At 44.2% G+C, this 20,663-nt stretch overlaps 1 protein-coding gene and 1 long non-coding RNA gene across 19 annotated transcripts in view; one reads left to right on the top strand and one right to left on the bottom strand.

Moving 5' to 3' along the window:
• Window positions 1-1,085, bottom strand: part of RIMS2 (regulating synaptic membrane exocytosis 2) — a 609,863-nt gene extending 608,778 nt beyond the window's left edge. For all 17 annotated transcript variants that reach the window (XM_070802800.1, XM_070802803.1, XM_070802799.1 and 14 more), the window contains exon 1: window positions 812-1,085. In XM_070802800.1, coding sequence (XP_070658901.1) covers window positions 812-987 — 176 coding nt within the window. In that variant the 5' untranslated portion in view covers window positions 988-1,085. The remainder of the gene's footprint in view (window positions 1-811) is intronic.
• A 1,119-nt stretch (window positions 1,086-2,204) lies between these two features.
• On the top strand, window positions 2,205-18,759 carry LOC139186954 (uncharacterized). 2 transcript variants are annotated; one of them, XR_011570642.1, is made up of 4 exons: window positions 2,205-2,386; window positions 12,268-12,375; window positions 18,051-18,258; window positions 18,590-18,759. It is a non-coding gene; the product is annotated as an uncharacterized lncRNA (long non-coding RNA). The 2 variants fall into 2 exon arrangements; XR_011570643.1 differs by lacking the exon at window positions 12,268-12,375 and having other exon boundaries at window positions 2,212-2,386.
• The last annotated feature ends 1,904 nt before the right edge of the window (window positions 18,760-20,663 follow it).

Consider the following 20,663-nt stretch of genomic DNA (forward strand, 5'->3'; position numbering starts at 1 on the left):
CAGAACTTCACAAGGTAGGGAGCATCCCAAGCTGCAGTGACGGGAGGAACTGGAGTCCTTTCGGAGCCTCTTCGAGATTAAGCAGATTTACTAGTTGCAAATAGGAAGAGTGGCAAGAGAGCAGGGTGTTACACACCCGCCGAGGGGGAGGGGCTGGAAGATGGCGGCGACCGCACACCCACCCGAGACACGACAGCGCTTATTACAGGCCCCCCTCGCCCGCACCGCCGCCCTCCTGCCCGGGGCGACAGTGGGCAGCGCTGCTCTTCCCGCAGTGGAGGAGGTTGGGGGGGGGCAGAAGCGCCCCGCGGAGGCGGGGCCCAGGGGCCCCCCGGCGGCGCCCTCCTCCCCGGCCGGCGCGCCTCCGCCCGGGTCCCGGCCCGGGGAGCACCTGTGCACGGCCATATTGGATTCCTCGCCCCAGTCACTGCCTCCGCGCGGGGGCGGCGGGAAGCGACCAGGGACGCGCGGAGAGAGCGTTCAGCCCAGAGCCCCGCCGGGGCCCGCAGCCGAACTGGCCCGGCGGGCAAGCCGGAAGGACGCCGGGGGGGAATTACAACGCCCACAGGCTCGCCGCGGCCGGCCTCGGCGCTCTCCCTCCCCGATACACACACCCCTGCGCTCTGACAGCCCCAACAAGCTAGCCCCGGCGGCCGGCGGTGGTCGCAACCCTCGTGGCTCAGGCGCCGCCGGCGGGAAGGGAGGGCGGCGATCCCCGGGCGCGCCGGCGGCCACAGGGCAGCGACCGAGGTGGGGGGGACGGCGGAGGGCAGGGAGGGAGGGAGGCGGGAAGATGGAGTCAGATCCTTACTTCAGCACCGACTGCTCTTTCTCCTCTTCTTTCTTCTGCCGATCCATGACGGCCAGGATGATTTTCCTCTCCTCCTCTGTGAGGTGGCTGAGGTCGGGCATCTCGGGCTGCAGAGGCGGCTGAGAGCCCGCCGGGGTGGGAGCCGGGCGGCCCCGCGGCCCGACAGGAGCCGACATGTTTGGTGGAGTCCAACCACCCTAGGGAAGCCGGGAGGCAACTCCACCGGCGGCGGCGGCGGCACCCGCGCGGGCGGCTGGGGCAGCCTCCGGCGCCGGGACAAATACATACAAATCAATGGCCTTCAATCCCAGGCGACGGCCCCCCTCCCCCAAGATGGAAAAGGGAGGGGGGAAGGGGAGGGGAGGGCGAGCGCGGCGGGATGGGGGGAAGGCAGGGCTGACGAGTGCGCTCTGAGAAATGTTTCTTTTTCCCCGGGGGGCGAAGGGCTGGCAAGTGAGCTGTTGGGGCCAGAAGAGGAGCGGGAGGCCGGGCCGGGCCGCGGAGGGCGCGGAGCGGCGCGGGGAGGGTGGTGGAGTAAGGTGGCGGGGACGGCGATAAGGGTGGGGTGACTGGAAGGAGCGGGCGGGAGGGCGGCGCGCCGGCCCGGGGCGCAAGGGTGTCCGGCTGCGGCGGAGGCGGGGGGCCCCGCGCGCGCCGCTCGGGAGCGGAGACAGGGGTGGCTGCGACCCAGCCCCCTGGGGGGAGTCCCGGGAACTCGCTCCGAGTGCCGGGGAGGCAGCGTCCCGCGAGCCAAGAGGGGCGCCGAGGCGGGAGCGCAGAGGAGAGTGAGGAAGCAGGGACGAATTTCCCAGAGAAGCTGCCGAGCCGTCCCACCGGCCGACGCGTCACTGGGCTCCCGGCTCCGCGGAGGGAGGACCCCCCTCCAGAAACGACGAGGAGAGGGCCAGGGGGCGGGGCGGGTAGCCTTGAAGACCACCCCTCTGGGCTAGAGCGGGGAAGCGAAAGCGGAGTAGGGATGACAAGGGCTAGTGGCGGACAGTCCGGAGGCCGGGGCTTCGCGGCTGCCAGCGCCCGGATCCCAGCGACCTCCGACGCGCAGCAGGGTCGGGCGCGGGTCCTTCACCATCAACGCGCCCGTCTGGAGTCCCTCAAGCTGCCACCGCCCCTGTGGTCCGTGGAGTGGGTGCAGAGGGCCCCGCTCCCTACGCCGCCGCTGCTGCTGCCGCCGCCGCTCGGTGCCGCCGCCCGCGCCTCCTCCGCCTCCCCAGCTCCTCCCGCGGGGCCCGCGTCACCTCTTGGCCGTGGAGGCCCGAGCACCGCGGACGCCCGGCGGGCGGCGCCCACCCTCCCGAAGGCGATCAGTGGACTGGGGCAGGGCGGGGAGAGGTTGGGGAGGGTGGGAGGGAGGGAAGGAAGGGAAGAGAGTGAGCTGGGCGGAGGAGGAGAGCGGGAGTTTCAAGGGCGGGGGTGTGGAGAGGGGAGCTTGAGAGCCGGCGTCGGGAGAGAGGGAAGAGTTAAGAATCGAGGTGGATGGAGAGCCCTGTGGGTCAGCTGGAGAGGTAGAGAACCAGGAGCGCAGGGACCGGCGACGGGCGTGTCGGGTCCGGAGACTGAGTGAGATCCGGGAGTGAGGGCTCGCAGGGGTTTTGAACCCGGAATGGGGCGGGAGCGGGGGGCGGGGGGAGGGGGCGGGAGGCGGGCGGCGCGCAAGGTGTCAGGCTGGAGGGGGAAAAAGTATGAGCGCTTGGAGGGGCTCTTGAGCTGCCAAGGGCGGAGTCCTGGAAGGAGGGAGACTGTAAGTGTCGGGACGGATTGGTTCCTCGGGGGATCCTCATGGCGAAGAAAGCGCAGGAGAGGCTGGAGAAGTGGGAGGTGACACTGGGAGAGTTAGGGTTTGTCTGGGAAAGGTGTGCGGATGAGGAGGAGACCGGAGGCTGTAAATGTGAAGGCGAAGAACTAAGGATCGGTCGGAGAATGGGGATCAGCCGGTGCTTGGGCCAAGGGCTTCGTTCTATTTGGCCCTCTTTGGCGGGCCTTATCTAGAGAGTTAGTGGCAGGGAAGCCAGGGGATAGGGTTAGTGGGAGAGTCTGGTTTTCCAAGCACAGGGACGGGTAAGATGAAAGAGGTTGAGAGTGAACAGAAAACCAGCTCCTGGAGAATGGCAGTGGCCGCCGCTGCCCTGTGTTTTGGGTAGGGCTGAGCCCCGCCCTGACAACCCTCTGGGTATGGTGGAGTGGGGCGGGACTGGGAGCTAGTGGAGAGGGGTAGAGTTGAGGCCAGCGGGACTGGTTGCCAGGGATCACCCCTTCTGCCTGCTCTTGGCAAACGCAGTGGATGACTGAGGTGGGGTGCGTGTACGTGTGTGTGTATCTACGTATACGTACACACCCCTACCCCGCCTTCCACGCTAGCTTTGTTTAGTACCAGGCCAGATTATCGTCTGATGAGTAGTGTAAGGCCTTGGGGACTTGTATTTATCTTCTTGGTGTGTAGCAAACTCTCTCCTCCTCCCGCTCCCCGTTCCCCGGGTAGCATCTGACTAGCTCCCAATTTAAGAGACCTGGGAATACACAAAGCTGCCTTGGAAGTCTCTTGTGGTTTCTAAGCATCAATGTCCTCTGTTTCTTTTCTCCCACCCCTTGTAACAAGGGAAAAGTTTACTTAAGTGCTTTTATTTATTTACTCATTTATTTACATTACTCACCTACTTCAAATCAAGCTCTCACAGCCCCAAGTAATTCAGTTTTCATCTCTTTGGAGTTAGTTTGATGAGATCATATGAATCCAAATTTATGTGATTTTGTTGTAGAATTAGGGGATTATTATATATCTCTAATCCAGCCTCATCATTTTATGGGAACTAGAGGACTAAGGTCAGCCAGCTAGTAAATGGCAGCACTGCAACTAGAACCTAGATACTTTTACTCCTGCTTGAAACCATTGCAATTTTAAACCCTAGCTGCACCTTTTTAAAATATCACCTGAGTCTAACCCTAGATCAAATGAATCAGTCTCTGGCGTAAGGACTCTGGTCAAGAGTATATTTTGAAAATTCCTAAGTACATAGCAAAGGTTGGAAACTATACTAAGTGCATTACAATAAAAGATAATGGAGGAGAAACTGGGAAGTGGAAAACAAAAAGAACACTTCTAGTGAGACTGATTTTTTTACCTAAAATTGGAATATTGAGTTTTTAAATAACATCCACACTTTCCTTTTCACTAATATGCAACGACAGGTAACAGTAAATACACATATCTATGACCTTTACCTCACTGCCACTAAAATACACTAAAAGCTCCTTTAAAAGAAAGGAGAATAGAGCTAAAAACAAAAAGGATGGGTGGAACACTCTACCTTATTCACCTATTTCTGAGCCAGATTTTAAGCACCACCACGTCCATTCCCCAGCCAGCTATCAACCCAAGTAGAAACAGACGGCTAAGTTGCTAAGTTGCTTCAGTCGTGTCTGACTCTGTGCGACCCCATAGACGGCAGCCCACCAGGCTCCCCCATCCCTGGGATTCTCCAGGCAAGAACACTGAGAGTGGGTTGCCATTTCTTTCTCCACTGCATGAAAGTGAAAAGTGAAAGTGAAGTCGCTCAGTCGTGTCTGACTCTTAGCGACCCCATGGACTGCAGCCTACCAGGCTCCTCCATCCATGGGATTTTCCAGGCAAGAGTACTGGGGTGGGGTGCCATTGCCTTTTCCAAGAAACAGACTACCCGGAGTACATAAAATGTGAACTTAGAAGAGGTTGTCCAAACTGAACAATTTTGGCTTATTTTATAGCAGAGTCACACCCTGGGCCACGCACTGTTTTCTACCAGTCACAAAGTATGCTGAGTGCCTGCAGTTGTGTCTCCCAGAACCCCTCCTACCTCTCACCTGCCTAGAGATAATGCCAGCATATAAAATTCAATGTGCATAAGCTGGTATCACAGGGACACCTGATTTCTTATAGGATTGGATAAAGTAGAAGTGTATTTCCTTTTTACATTTCTTTACTACAAACAACTACATGTGTTTTTCCTATTAAAGGGAATGCTTAGCAGTGGAGGTATCTTAAAATCATCTTCCACTCTGATTCATACACCTTTTGAAAATAAAAATTTGTCACAGTATTTATATAACATACAGAATCCCATAGAATTTGAAATGGGCTACTTTTCAAAGCAATAGACCCAAGTTAAAGTAAGATTGGTATGCTGAGAACTAAAATGCTTTCCAAAGATCTCTTGTCTTTTGATCTCTGTTTTGTTTTGTTTGTTCTGATTTAGTATTTAACCTAAAATGTTTATCTCATCTCATTATATCTTGTAAGGCATTATGGTTTACTTAAGCATGTCCCTCAAATATATGAACACATTTGAAGTTGAGTTGAAAGTGAATTGTTCTTACTTACCTTTAGGAGTAACTCTCCATGTTCATCTTTGTTCTTCATTGAGTTCTCAAGGTCTTCTTGACAGGCCACAAACTAACTCAGAAATGCAATCCTTTCTTTAGTTCCTATAGGAGCATAAGTTTGTGAAGCCTGTAAGCCTGTGGACTTTGAGTTTTGCATAAGGGTACGGATTCAGAAAATGAAGATCATGGCATCCGGTCCCATCACTTCATGGGAAATAGATGGGGAAACGGTGGAAACAATGTCAGACTTTATTTTTCTGGGCTCCAAAATCACTGCAGATGGTGACTGCAGCCATGAAATTAAAAGACGCTTACTCCTTGGAAGGAAAGTTATGTCCAACCTAGATAACATTCAAAAGCAGAGACATTACTTTGCCAACAAAGGTCTGTCTAGTCAAGGCTATGGTTTTTCCTGTGGTCATGTATGGATGTGAGAGTTGGACTGTGAAGAAGGCTGAGTGCCGAAGAATTGATGCTTTTGAACTGTGGTGTTGGAGAAGACTCTTGAGAGTCCCTTGGACTGCAAGGAGATCCAACCAGTCCATTCTGAAGGAGATCAGCCCTGGGATTTCTTTGGAAGGAATGATGCTAAAGCTGAAACTCCAGTACTTTGGCCACCTCATGCAAAGAGTTGACTCATTGGAAAAGACTCTGATGCTGGGAGGGATTGTGGGCAGGAGGAGAAGGGGACAACAGAGGATGAGATGACTGGATGGCATCACTGACTCGATGGACATGAGTCTGAGTGAACTCCGGGAGTTGGTGATGGACAGGGAGGCCTGGCGTGCTGTGATTCATGGGGTCGCAAAGAGACGGACATGACTGAGAGACTGAACTGAACTGAAGGGCTAATTAGGGCTTCCATGGTGGCTCAGTGGTTAAGAATCTGCCTGCCAATGCAGGAGACATGAGTTTGATCGCTGGGTAAGGAAGATTCCCTGGAGAAGGAAATGGCAACCCAGTCCACTATTCTTGCCCGAAAAATCCCATGGACGGAGGAGCCTGGCGAACTATGGTTCACTAAGGCAGACATAACTTAGTGACTAAACAACAACAATGAGGGCTAATTACTTGTAATCTACTAAATAAGTTATAGGGGGCATATCTAAACTAAAATCAAAACTGTAATAATCAGTAAAATTTACTGAGGACTCAGTACTCTGCTGGAGAAGGCAATGGCACCCAACTCCAGTACTCTTGCCTGAAAAATCCCATGGATGGAGGAGCCTGGTAGGCTGCAGTCCAGGGGTTGCTAAGAGTCAGACACGACTGAGCGACTTCACTTTCACTTTTCACTTTCATGCATTGGAGAAGGAAATGGCAACCCACTCCAGTATTCTTGCCTGGAGAATCCCAGGGATAGGGGAGCCTGGTGGGCTGCCGTCTATGGGGTCCCACAGAGTCGGACACGACTGAAGCGACTTAGCAGCTGCAGCAGTACTCTCCTAACAGATCTGGCTGCCTCACAATGCTTAGAATCATTGCAGCCCTCAGTTTCTCCTAACAGATCTCCCTGCTTCTGTCCTTGCGGCTTTCAGTCTTTTCTCAACACAGCATAAAGACAAATCCTCCTAAAATATTAGTCAGATCATATCACTCTACTGGTCAAAATCCTGTGGTGGCACCCTAGTTGACTCAGTCAGAATTTAACCCCTTAAATGTCCTGCAAGTCCCATATAACCTCTCTGACCTCATCTACTGCTCTCTTGTTAGACTTTCCTCTAGCTGTTCCTTCTGCCCAAAATACTGTTCACCCCGATATTCACATGGCCTACTCTCCTTCTGCACATTTCTGCTTAGTTTTCCATCCTGTTTAATGTTCCAGCCTGTTTCACCTGCTCCCTGGTCACTCTAGTCTCCTTTACCTTACCCTGATTTTTCCATGACATTTGCCACTCTCCAACTTTTACTCCAAGTTGAATAATAACCCGGCTTTTTATGTTTATCATTAACCTTTAACTTCCCGCACAAGAATATTTAAGCACATGAACAAAGTAAGATTTTTACTAATGTAGCATATGGACCTAGAACAGTACATCACATGTAGTAGGTATTCCAACAAAAATAAATACTCGTTGAGTTAATTTCTGGGAAGAGAATCTTGTCATGATTGGTTTAAGTTGGGTGGGAGAAAAGGAAATGAGTGCATGCTCAGCCATGTCTGACTTTTCTGTGATCACATGAACTGTAGCACACCAGCCTTCTCTGCCCACGGAATTCTCCAGGCAAGCATACTGATTTTGGGTTATCCATTTCCTACTCAAGGGAATCTTCCCGACCCAGGAATCGAACCCATGTCTCCTGTGTCTCCTGCATTGGCTGGTGGACTCTTCACCCCTGGGTCACCTGGGAAGTCCAAGAAAAGGAAAAAGCAGCTTCGAAAGGAAGAAACATAGGTGGAAAGAAATAAGATCTAAAGTCTTTGTCTGAGGTTCCTTTAGGATTCCACTACTGCCTACCTCCGTAGCCTTATCTGCAACTCAGCCTACCAACACACACCCCTCTTCAGCCATGACAAATGACTTGTACTTTATTGAACATATAAAGTTTCTCATCTTTAGGACTTTCTTTTATATTCCCCCAACTTGAACCACCCTTTCTGCTCCATCTGCCATAACCTTCCTCTCTGTCAGTAACTTGTCTTCTCTACCGTGTGCTCATCCCTTCCTTTTTTGTGCTTCCTCCTGTTTGCCCCAGGCTCTCTTAGCACTGTACTGCCTTACTCACAGATAGCACATGTCACACAGGGCTGGACCCGTTTATCTCCGTCTGGCTCCTCAACCAGGCCATGAATGCTTAAGGGCAAGGAATATGCCTTTCACTCCAGTTTCCCCAGGGCCTATCAGACTGTCTCATGTATTACAAACTCTTGATAAATATATGCACAATTACATGAGCAGTCACAAAATAATGAGAAAAATCACTGTTGCTGGAGAATGAGGCAGGGAGTTGCAGCAAGAGATAAAGCTGGGAAAATAGGCAGTGGCAACATTATGCTATAACCTTATGTGCTCTGCTGAAGAATTTGAACTTATCCTATAGTCATCAGATAGGCAGTGGAGGTTTCTTTATTCAGAGAACTGACATGATCAGCTTTGATTTTCAGAATATCCTGCCTTCACTTCTTCATGCATATCCAAAACACCTGCTAATAGAATTACTGAAAGGACACAGATGTGCGGTGATTTAGGCATGGAGACACAAATAGCAGAATTTTTTACTTCCTGCCTTCAGAATTTATTTTTCTGGCTATGTTACTCAGTAGATTATAACAGCATGATAATGAGGCCAAGGTCGTGGTTTAAATCCCTGGGTGAGTCAGTCAGTGCAGTGGCCACAGCTGACTGTTAATCTTTGCCAGTTGTCAGATGACAACATGTTATTTCTTGACCAGGAACTGGGTGGAAGGATATGACTGGTTCATCAAAAGTTAATCAGCATTATTGGAAAAATAACTCAAAGTGCTTAGCTATGACTGTAGGACCATACTGTCATTTTAAATCAAAATAACAGTATTATATTAGTGATAACAAAAGAGCATGGCATCAGGGAAAGAATATATTGTTTGTTGCTAGAAAATAAGCTAGAGATTAGAACAGTTTAGTTATTAGGATTTGAAGCCAAGAAGTAATGAAAAACTTAGAGGATGTTGGTGTAGATAAGCTTATTAATTACTTTTTTGTGCATCTAGCAATATAGGAAGTTATTTCTTAATTATTATGTCATAAAACCCATAGAGCCATTTATATTAAAAAGGGGAAATCATATTCTAATCATCTTTCATTTATAGCATTATAAAGTTATTTCTATTTTTATTCCCTCCTAGCAATCAATAAGCACATCTTTAAAGTGATATAGGATAGTATTCGAGGTTGGGCCATATAGACATAATTAATGTAAATATTTTCTTAATTACATCTTCATCTTAATTACAACTCTGACCACTTTCAGAAGTGAAAAAACAAGTGAATTTTATGAGATCAGAAATAAACACAAAACCCTTAATGAACAAATATAGCTAAGCATTAAATATCAATTAAATAGCAACAGCTGCTAACGTCATAAAAGATAATCAACTAGGCATTATGTGCTTCCTGATAGAAAAATTATACAACTATATGTAGAAGTTGTTTTCCCCCCCCACCAAAAAAAAAAATCAAACCTAAATTTACAACACCTTCTAAATACATCAACCAATTTATAGGAAATAGAACAGAGGAACATATTAAACTATACCAAGGTCCCCTACTAACTGGTGACCTGGAGCAAGACTGATCTCCTGGAGCCTCGGTCTTCTCACACATGACCTTGTAAGAAGTGCCTCCTCACAGTGTAGTTATGAGGACTGAACAAGTGTGCTGAGAGCATTATGCAGAATAGCAGACATAGAATAAAAGTGAATGAATCCCTTCTCAAAGCTATTTCTCCATCAAGTTCCATATCTCAGTTTCCATGATCCCTTTGACTATATTTATTTATACCTGTTTAGGTTTTTGTATCCCTTGACTATATTTATTTATACCTATTTAGGTCTTTGTATCTGTCTCATCTCCCCAACTTCATTTTAAATTCAAGGCCAAATTTTACTTTCCTCATTGTAAACAATATTAATAGTACTTAAGAGCCATCCCGTGTGTCAGATAGCATGCTAAGCTCTTCACTTACCTAATCCTAACAATGATTCAGATATTAACCCCATTTTAGAAACCTACAAAGGGAGGTGTATTTCAGATAACTACTGAGTGATGGAACCAGAATTGACAATGAAGTATCTCAATTCTAATCTCTGCTCTCATAAGCATGGTACTTCTATCCCACTCAGGCACATTGTAGGAATGCCATGGGAGTCTTTGAAAATTGCAAGTAGACCCAATGTATGAGTTACCATATAAGACATACAAATGTGCATGTTAATGACAAAACTTACTTAAATAAGACTTGTATTAGAGTCAAATAAAATTTATTCTGCGAGTAAACTGCACCATGGGATTTCACTCTGTAGAATACTCTACAGAATATTTTACAGGGCAAAACCCAGATTTGGGTTTTGTTTTGTTTTGTTTTGTTTTTGGCCACATCTAGTCAAGTCTATGGTTTTTCCAGTGGTCATGTATGGATGTGAGAGTTGGACTGTGAAGAAGGCTGAGTGCCGAAGAATTGATGCTTTTGAAGTGTGGTGTTGGAGAAGACTCTTGAGAGTCCCTTGGACTGCAAGGAGATCCAACCAGTCCATTCTGAAGGAGATCAGCCCTGGGATTTCTTTGGAGAGAATGATGCTGAAGCTGAAACTCCAGTACTTTGGCCACCTCATGCAAAGAGTTGACTCATTGGAAAAGACTCTGATGCTGGGAGGGATTGTGGGCAGGAGGAGAAGGGGACGACAGAGGATGAGATGGCTGGATGGCATCACCGACTCGATGGACATGAGTCTGAGTGAACTCCGGGAGTTGGTGATGGACAGGGAGGCCTGGCGTGCTGGGATTCATGGGGTCGCACAGAGTCGGACACGACTGAGCGACTGAACTGAACTGAACTGAACTGAGAGACTTGCAGAATCCTAGTTCCTAGACCAGGAATCAAACCCAGTCCCCAGTAGTGGAAACGTGGAGTCCAAACCATTGGACCACCAAGGAATTCCCCAAAACCAAGTTTTTTTTTACAGCAAATAAATTTCAAGGAAAAAAATTAAAAAGAGGTGAAGAGGGGATCTATACTTTAAATGAAACTTAAAAAACATCAACCAAGTGCAAGGATTCATGGACCTCATCTTTTAAAAAATGAGTGGAAAACTTTTATAAGAGACCAGGCAATTTGGACAGTAACGAGGCACCTGATAATAATAGAGAATCATTGTTGCTTTATTTGGTTAATAATGATAATGTGATGATGTTAGAAAAGTAAAGAATCCTTAGTGACACATACTAAAATACCTATAGATGAAACTATTTGATATCTGAGATTTGCTTCAAAATAATATGGATGGAGGTGCGAATGGGGCAAAACTGGCCATGAAATATAGTAAAAAATAAAATCTTTAAAATAAATGTTTTTAGAAATATTTTCTTTCCAAAGAAGTCTCTATCTTCCACTCTAGCTGCCTTCATTAAACTAGAAAATCAACAAAATCAGATAATCCTTTATCAAGCATTTGTTATTTGATGAATAGATACTATGTTAGTGCTTTCACATTTTTTACCACCTTCTTCTACCAACATAAGAAGAATAAGTATCATTACATTTTATAGGTAAGGAAACAGCCTGAGAGGTTTAGGGATTCAATCAAAGGAAGAGATTGAATTTTAAGGCAAATTTTCAGTCTGACTTTCAATCCGGTATTTATGCCTCTATACACAATTGTTTATTATAGCGGTATGTATATATTCCGTTTCCCTGACTAAAATTTGTGTGTGTATATGTGTGCGCGTGCATAGGTGCATGTGCAAGTGAACGCTAAGTTGTGTCTGACTCTGTGACTCAATGGACTGTAGCCCGCCAGGCTCCTCTGTCCATGGAATTCTCCAAGCATGAATACTGGAGTGAGTTGCCATTTCCAGGAAGATTTCCAGGGGATCTTCCTGGCCCAAGGATCGAACCAGCGTCTTATGTCTCCTGCATTGACAGATGGGTTTTTTTTTTTACTGCTGTACCACCAGGGAAAGCCCAAAATCTCAATACACTTTACTATAGTGTCTAACATACAATAGGCATAGTTATATTTAACCCAAGCTAGTCCCCAGTAGGAGAAAGCAATGGCACCCCACTCCAGTACTCTTGCCTGGAAAATCCCATGGATGGAGGAGCCTGGTAGGCTGCAGTCCATGGGGTCGCTAAGAGTCAGATATGACAGAGCAACTTCACTTTCACTTTTCACTTTCATGCATTGGAGAAGGAAATGGCAACCCACTCCAGTATTCTTGCCTGGAGAGTCCCAGGGACGGGGGAGCCTGGTGGGCTGCCGTCTATGGGGTCGCACAGAATCAGACACGACTGAAGTAACTTAGCAGCAGCAGCAGTCCCTAGTAACTGTAATATTTAAAATGCCAAAAAAATTTACAAGAGAAACTAATGTTTTCTTAATGTTCCAGTTTGCCCAGGATGCTGCTGTTGCTGCTAAGTCGCTTCAGTCCTGTCCGACTCTGTGCGACCCCATGGACTGCAGCCCTCCAGGCTCCTCCATCCATGAGATTCTCCAGGTAAGAGTACTGTAGTGGGGTGCCACTGTGGTCCTTGTTTAATCTGTTGATCAGATGTAGGTATTAGTTGTTGCTCAGTTCAGTTCAGTTCAGTCGCTCAGTCATGTTTGACTCTTTGCGACCCCATGAATCGCAGCACGCCAGGCCTCCCTGTCTATCACCAACTCCCGGAGTTTACCCAACTCATGTCCGTCAAGTCGGTGATGCCATCCAGCCATCTCATCCTCTGTCATCCCCTTTTCCTCCTGCCCACAATCCCTGGCAGCATCAGGGTCTTTTCCAATAAGTCAGCTCTTCGCATGAGGTCGCCAAAGTATTGGAGTTTCAGCTTCAGCATCAGTCCTTCCAATGAACACCCAGGACTGATCTCCTTTAGGATGGACTGGTTGGATCTCCTTGTAGTCCAAGGGACTCTCAAGAGTCTTCTCCAACACCACACTTCAAAAGCATCAGTTCTTTGGCGCTCAGCTTTCTTCACAGCACAACTCTCACATCCATACATGACCACTGGAAAAACATAGCCTTGACTAGATGGACCTTTGTTGGCAAAGTAATGCCTCTGCTTTTGAATATGTTATCTAGGTTGGTCATAACTTAGCTTCCAAGGAGTAAGCGTCTTTTAATTTCATGGCTGCAATCACCATCTGCAGTGATTTTGGAGCCCAAAAAAATAAAGTCTGACACTGTTTCCTCATCTATTTGCCATGAAGTGATGGTTTTCGTTTTCTGAATGTTGAGCTTTAAGCCAACTTTTTCACTCTCCTCTTTCACTTTCATCAAGAGGCTCTTTAGTTCCTCTTCACTTTCTGCCATAAGGGTGGTGTCATCTAAATATCTGAGGTTATTGATATTTCTCCCAGCAATCTTGATTCCAGCTTGTGCTTCTTCCAGCCCAGCATTTCTCATTATGTGTTCTGCATAGAAGTTAAATAAGCAGGGTGACAATATACAGCCTTGACGTAGTACTTTTCCTATTTGGAACCAGTCTTGTTCCATGTCCAGTTCTAGCTGTTGCTTCCTGACCTGCATATAGATTTCTCAAGAGGCAGGTCAGATAGTCTGGTATTCCCATCTCTTTCAGAATTTTCCACAGTTTATTGTGATCCACACAGTCAAAGGCTTTGTCATTGTCAATAAAGCAGAAATAGATGTTTTTCTGGAACGCCCTTGCTTTTTCAATGATCCAGCAGATGTTGGCAATTTGATCTCGGGTTCCTCTGCCTTTTCTAAATCCAGCTTGAACATCTGGAAGTTCACCATTTCATTATTGCTGAAGCCTGGCTTGGAGAATTTTGAGCATTACTTTACTAGCATGTGAGATGAGTGCAATTGTGCGGTAGTTTGAGCATTCTTTGGCATTGCCTTTCTTTGGGATTGGAATGAAAACTGACCTTTTCCAGTCCTGTGGCCACTGCTGAGCTGTCCAAATTTGCTGGCATATTGAGTGCAGCACTTTCACAGCATCATCTTTCAGGATTTGAAATAGCTCCACTGGAATTCCATCACCTCCACTAGCTTTGTTTGTAGTGATGCTTTCTAGGGCCCACTTGACTTCACATTCCAGGATGTCTGGCTCTAGGTGAGTGATCACACCATCATGATTATCTTGATCCTGAAGATCGTTTTTGTACAGTTCTTCTGTGTATTCTTGCCACCTCTTCTTAATACCTTCTGCTTCTGTTAGGTCCATACCATTTCTGTCCTTTATTGAGCCCATCTTTGCATGAGATGTTCCCTTGGTATCTCTAATTTTCTTGAAGAGATCTCTAGTCTTTCTCATTCTGTTGTTTTCCTCTATTTCTTTGCATTGATCGCTGAGGAAGGCTTTCTTATCTCTCCCTGCTATTCTTCGGAACTCTGCATTCAGATGCTTATATCTTTCCTTTTCTCCTTTGCTTTTCACTTCTCTTCTTTTCACAGCTATTTGTAAGGCCTCCACAGACAGCCATTTTGCTTTTTTGCATTTCTTTTCCATGTTGTTTAGTTGTTGCTACTCATTTCAAAGTATCCCAGTTTTCACCCCAAATTTTATGATCAGGCTATATTAGTGTAATATCTCAGTTGGACAATATATAAATAAAATTCAAACAGTATTCCCCAGGTCTATGTCATAACCATCCTGTGATACCATAGTATATGCTAGACATTTAATAAATTTGGTTGGAGTTCCTGTGTTCTCCATTACAAAGGAGTAAATTTTTTTTTAAAGTAAATCACTTTGGTTAATACTAATATTAATGTTATCCCCTCGGACAAGATTTTTGTTTTTGTTTTTTTTTAACCCTAGCTGGAATCCAGAAATAGCTAAAAGGAATACCAAGAAAATGGAGCCCTTCTTTTAACAAAGAATCATGACTAAACGAATGAAGCTGCCTAGGATTTGTAAGACAAGCATAATAAATTGATACAGAACTCATCAATATAGGCTGAAATACTGTACAAAAAGATAAGTTTTAAGAATCTTCCCAACTAGAAAAAAAGATAACCGTTTTTATTTGAGAGCAGGTTAAGAAGGGACTCTAGAAGTCTGGCCAAAATCTAATGAGGTAGAAATAGCCTGTAATCCAAGATTTCCTACAATATTGTGGCTCTCAAAGACAAAGGGTCGGTTTATCTTTTGCAACATGAACTGACTACTGTATACTTCAAATGTCTCCCTCTGCCTACGAGAATTGCTTTGGTCTTATCTAGATGGTACCTGGTCCAACTGCTTTCGTCCAAGTCCTTTACTCCACCAGACACTGAAATTCAAGAAACCTCATCTTAGATCTGATGAAAGGAGATGCAAAGCTTACTATCAGCTGTGTACTAATGATACTGCATCCCTAATTACTTCACTATCTTCCTGATTAGCGTCATATAACACTAAACTGAAAGAGAGATAGAAAAGAGTCCTGTCATTTCCCACAAAGGAAAGGTGAGGAAAAGATTAGCAGAAGAGATACAGAATAATCCAAGTTTGTTAAAGTCTTTACCTTTAGTCAAGGGAAATTTAGTTCATCCAAAACCCAGAGAGAGAAAAATCAGTTTATCATGTTTATTGGCTGGATATTTATGAGGTGCCTACTATTTATATATGGGTTTCCCAAGTGGCACCAGTGGTAAAGAACCTGCCTGCCGATGCAAGAGACATAAGAGACACGGGTTCTATCCCTGGGTCAGGAAGATTCCCTAGCGGAGGGCATGGCAACCCACTCCAGTATTCTTGCCTGGAGAATCCCATGGACAGAGGAGCCTAGCAGGCTATAGTCCATAGGGTCACAAAGAGTCAGACAGGACTGAATCAACTTAGCATGTACACACACGTGCTATTAATATTTACAGAGAAAAATGTCACCGTGCTAATAACTTGGAGAAAGTCATTCAACTTTGGGGCCTCAGTTTCTCTCTTGTAAAATAAAATTTCTCTACAAGGAATCTTTTCTACCTTTTAAATGTAGTCATTCTATGAAATATTGCAATTATCTAATGCTCACTTCTGGAACATCATTCAAACAGCAAGCATGGATCAGGAACTATTGAGAATAGCATAACTATATGAAAAATAAAATGTCTACCTCAAGAAGTTCACAGTGTAGTATGAGAGACATGCAAATATTTATAATCCATTTGATACATGCTGTAAGAAAGGTATCTATAAAATTATGCAAAGTACAGATATACCTAACTCTTATGAGAAACCATGGAAAGAAAACTTTTAATGGGTATTGAAGACCAGAAAGAAAGTTTGTTATGCAGCAGAGAAAAGATGAATACCCAGAATTGCAAATCATTTTGTACAAGATTGAATATGGGTTTTAAGAGACTGGGAAGGGGCAGTTGCTGGAGATGATACTGGAAACTGAGCTAGACCAGAACCTCTAAGATATGTTAAAGAGTTTGGACTTCATCCTGCAACAGTGCTTCTCAAACTTGAATGTGCATATAAATCATCTCTATATATTTCATTAAAATGCAGATTCTAATTCAGTTAGTTTGGGTGGAGATAGATTCTGCATTTCCAATGAGCTCCGAGCAATGCCTCCTATACTGCTGATCTATTTTGAGCATGAAGGGTATTCTAAAGCAGAGATGTGATGTGGTGAGGTTGTTTTTAAAAACTGTTACTCTATAAAGGTCTTCCCTGGTGGCTCAGCAATAAAAAATCTGCCTACAATGCAGGAGATGCGGGATCTATCCCTGGGTCGGGAAGATCCCCAGGGGGAACTGAGCAGGACGCACCCTGTAAAAATGTAGGAAATGAAGAAAAACAAGTATGGTAGTCAACAGAAAAATTGGGAAGCTATTAACTCTCCTCAATTAATTTATTTAAATGAATAAAATCTCATTAGATCAATGTTGAACTGCATCTCAAAGATAAGAAAACACTGTAAAAGTACACTCGATTTGAGAATCCCCTAGCGGTCCAGTGGTTAGGACTCGGATTCCATTGTAGGGGGCATGGGTTTGATTCCTGGTCAGGGAACTAAGGTCCCGCAAGCCATGTGGAATCACCCCCTCCAAAAAAAGTATACTTGTTTGGCTACAACAATCTTTTGCCATTTTCCTGTTTAACTCTTTAATAGTCTAAGGTTGATCTAGAGCTATGTTGTCCAATGTGGTAGTTACCAGCCGTAACTACACACAGATGGCTATTTAAATTTTTATTAATTTATTGTTATATTACTTAAAATTAAGTAACATGAAAAATTCAGTTCTTGGGGACTTCCCTGACAATCCAGTGGTTAAGACCCCAAGCTCCCGATGCAGGGGGTGAAGGCTGGATCCCTGGTCGAACTAAGATCCCACATGCAGCATGACACAGCCAAAAAAAAAAATTAAATTCCTCATATGATCCAGTGATCCCACTCCTAGGCATAGCTGGAGAAAAGTATAATTCAGAAAGATATATGCACCCCAGTGTTCACAGCACCACTATTTATAATAGCTAAGACATGGAAGCAACCTACATGTCCATCAACAGATGAAGGAATAAAGAAGATGTGGTATATATACACAATGGAATGTTACTCAGCCATTTCCAACAACATGGATGGACCTAGAGATTATCATACTAAGTGAAGTAAGTCAGCCAGAGAAAGGCAAATGTATCTGCTTATAGATGGAACCTAAAAAATGATACAAATGAACTGATTTATAAAACAGAAACAGATTCACAGACAAAACAAACTTATGGTTACCAAAGGGGAAAGGCAAGAAGGGATAAATTAGAAATTTGGAATTAAAATATATAACTACTATATATAAAATAGATAAATAACAAGGACCTACTATATAGCACAGGGAACTATACTCTTTATCTTGTAATAACCTATAATGGAAAAGAATCTTTAAAAGGATATATATATATATATATATACATACACACACACACACACACATATATATATAACTAAATAACTTTGCTGTACACTTGAAAGAAACACGTTGTAAATCATCTAAATTTCAATAAAACTTTTTTAAAAATTCATTTCTTTAATTACACTAAACACATTTCAAGTGCTGTACATAGCTAATGGCTACCATTTTGCACAGCATCAATATAGAACATTTTCAACTCAGAAGAAATTTCTATTGCACAGCACTAACAGAGGCTCAGCTAGGCATCTGTAGTCTAAGGAGTCAACATTATGAAAAACATCTCATTATCTCTATTCTTTGTTTATTTCTTTTAGAATGTATCCTCTCCTTCTTGAAAGATTATTCAGTACTTTTTAAATGTGACAATGAATTAAGAAAGGGGAACATTTAAAAACCATATTGAAGGTGAGGACATCTTGGCAGACTCAACAACATTGTTTTCCTTTGAGAAACAACACCAAGATTTGGAACTCCCAGAAGATATCTCAAGATCATAGCACCCTTGAGAAAATGAGCTAATTTGTAAGTAAGTCTGTGAGAATGATAATAAATACATTATTCCCCATATGTAAACAGTAAATAAGTTTAAGACTAAGTTTCAAAACCTTATGCAATTGCCATGATTAATTTAGTCAAGAATAAAAAACTGAGTATTGATGTTTAAAGATAGAGTCTGTGCTTAACATATCGTCATATCCAACTCTTTGCGACCCTTTGAACTGTAGCCCACCAGACTCCTCTGTCCATGGGATTTCCCAGTCAAAAACTTGGAGTGAGTTGTCGTTTTCCTCTTCCAAAGGATCTGTCCAACCCAGGGATCAAACCCAAGTTTCCTGTGTCTCTTTCATTGCAGGTGGATTTTTTACCCGATGAGCCACTGGGAAAGTTCCAGGACTTTTCCCCATAACAACTATAAGCTTATCAATGGAGAAAGAATGCTTTACCTCAAGAGATGCTTTCTGTTATGTATACAAACAAATTCAACACAAACTGATAAATAAAGAAACTTATTGGCTCATTTAACCAGAAAAGCCAGAAGTGTATGTGATTTCAGAATTGATGGGTCTAACAGTCTAGCTATTTTTTTTATCAAGGACTCAATTTCATTCTGAATCTATCCGTGGTGTTGACTTAATTTTAACAATGATTACTTTCACTGACATAGCTGACAAAAATAATCAGGGCCTTTTTATATCTAAGCTGGGGCTTCCCTGGTGACTCAGACAGTAAAGAACCTGCCTGTAATGAGGGAGCCCCGGTTCGATCCTTTGGTGGGAAGATCCCCTGAAGAAGGGAATGGCAACCCACTCCAGTATTCTTGCCTGAAGAATTCCATGAACAGAAGAGTCTGGAGGGCTACAATCTATGGGGTTGCAAAAAGTCAGACACGGCTGAGCGACTAACACTCTCACTTTTTCACTTTCATATCTAAGCTAGTCTGCTCCCATATTCTTTCAATAGAGTTCTAAATTGTGCACTGATTAGAGCAATTCTCATTCATCCCTGTGGCCAGGGCAGTCCATGACTGCTCTGATGACTTAAGTCTGACTAATCTGAATTCATCATTGTAGCAAGAAGCTTGGTCCACTCAAACCACATGGCTGCCATATAAAAGAGGAAGACAGAAATAAATGTTGGGGAAAGAAACAATGTTTACCATGTCACCAGAAAAAGATTAGTTTTTGGTTCTCATTTATATCAACTTATTTTTTAAATCCATACATTCCAAGTCATTTTTTTCTTGATAAGAAAAAACTTTGAAAGTGGGCAAATGAGGTTTCAGATTCACAGGGGGAGAAAAAATCACATTAGAGAAAGCATAAGGAAGAAAATAATGGCATGAAGGTCAATTTAATTTTTACTGCAGCCACAAAAAGTGGGGGAAATAGAATCAGAAAGAATTGATGGCATAAGGATTATTGGGATATATTCTGATTTTATTCCTGTTGTTTGTGGAAGAGAGAAATTCTTCCCAGCATTACAAATAAGAGTCCTAAAATTCAACCAGACTGGTTCATAGTCTCTTCTTACCCCACCACACTCAGCCCCAACAGAACAATAATATGACCAGGAAAAATGGAATGTGCCAACCATTAGCTTAAACCACCATAGATCTTCCTAAAGCTTGAGATGGGATCAGGTTCCCCCCAAATACTAGAGTTTATGGTAAAAGCTATTATCCAAGCTCAAGTCTGAATTCTCTTAATAGTGAGAAAGCAAGTAATGAAGATTGGTATGAAGCCAAGAACGTCCACTCCACCATCCCTAAGGCCCAATTAAAGACTGTCTCTTGTATTAATTCACAGTGTTGCCCTAGACACAGGCATTGGCTTCTCTGTGATTCAGTGTCCTGGTTTCTAAACTAGAAGTAATAGTTCTTCCTTCACAAAATTTTTGACAGGCTGCGATGCCATGATTTCAGTAAAATTTATCTTGTAAACTGAAAAAAAAAATACTATCTCTTTGAAAATGTTAGTTTTTATAAATGCTGCTTTGACTTGCTTTATACTGTGTATATGTCTTGCCTCCCTCAGTGGATTATTAGTTCCTTGAAATCAGGGACATTATATCCCTACTCAAGCACTAAGCACATACAGAGAGCACTGACTAAAGGATAAAATAGTTGAATGGTGGGGAATCAGTGCTATATATTTGGAAAGTGGAACTAGGTCATTGAAAGAAGTGGAGTGGGTAAAAAAGAATATCACAGCTCTTAGAACTGTTCTAGGGGAGAGGCACAACTTAGGTAACGGATCCTGGGGTAAAATAACTCAGGCGGTTTCACTCCCCAAGACAGGAGCCCACAGAATCCCATTTCTACTTGCAGATTTTCTAATAGCTGTGTTTGATGATCATATTTAATCATCAAATAAATTTGTGCCTCTACAAGTGCTTTATGGATTTATGCCTCCACAAATGCTTTCTTA

Source organism: Bos indicus, chromosome 14 (genome assembly GCF_029378745.1).
Source record: "Bos indicus isolate NIAB-ARS_2022 breed Sahiwal x Tharparkar chromosome 14, NIAB-ARS_B.indTharparkar_mat_pri_1.0, whole genome shotgun sequence".
Classification (NCBI taxonomy): Eukaryota; Metazoa; Chordata; class Mammalia; order Artiodactyla; family Bovidae; genus Bos; species Bos indicus.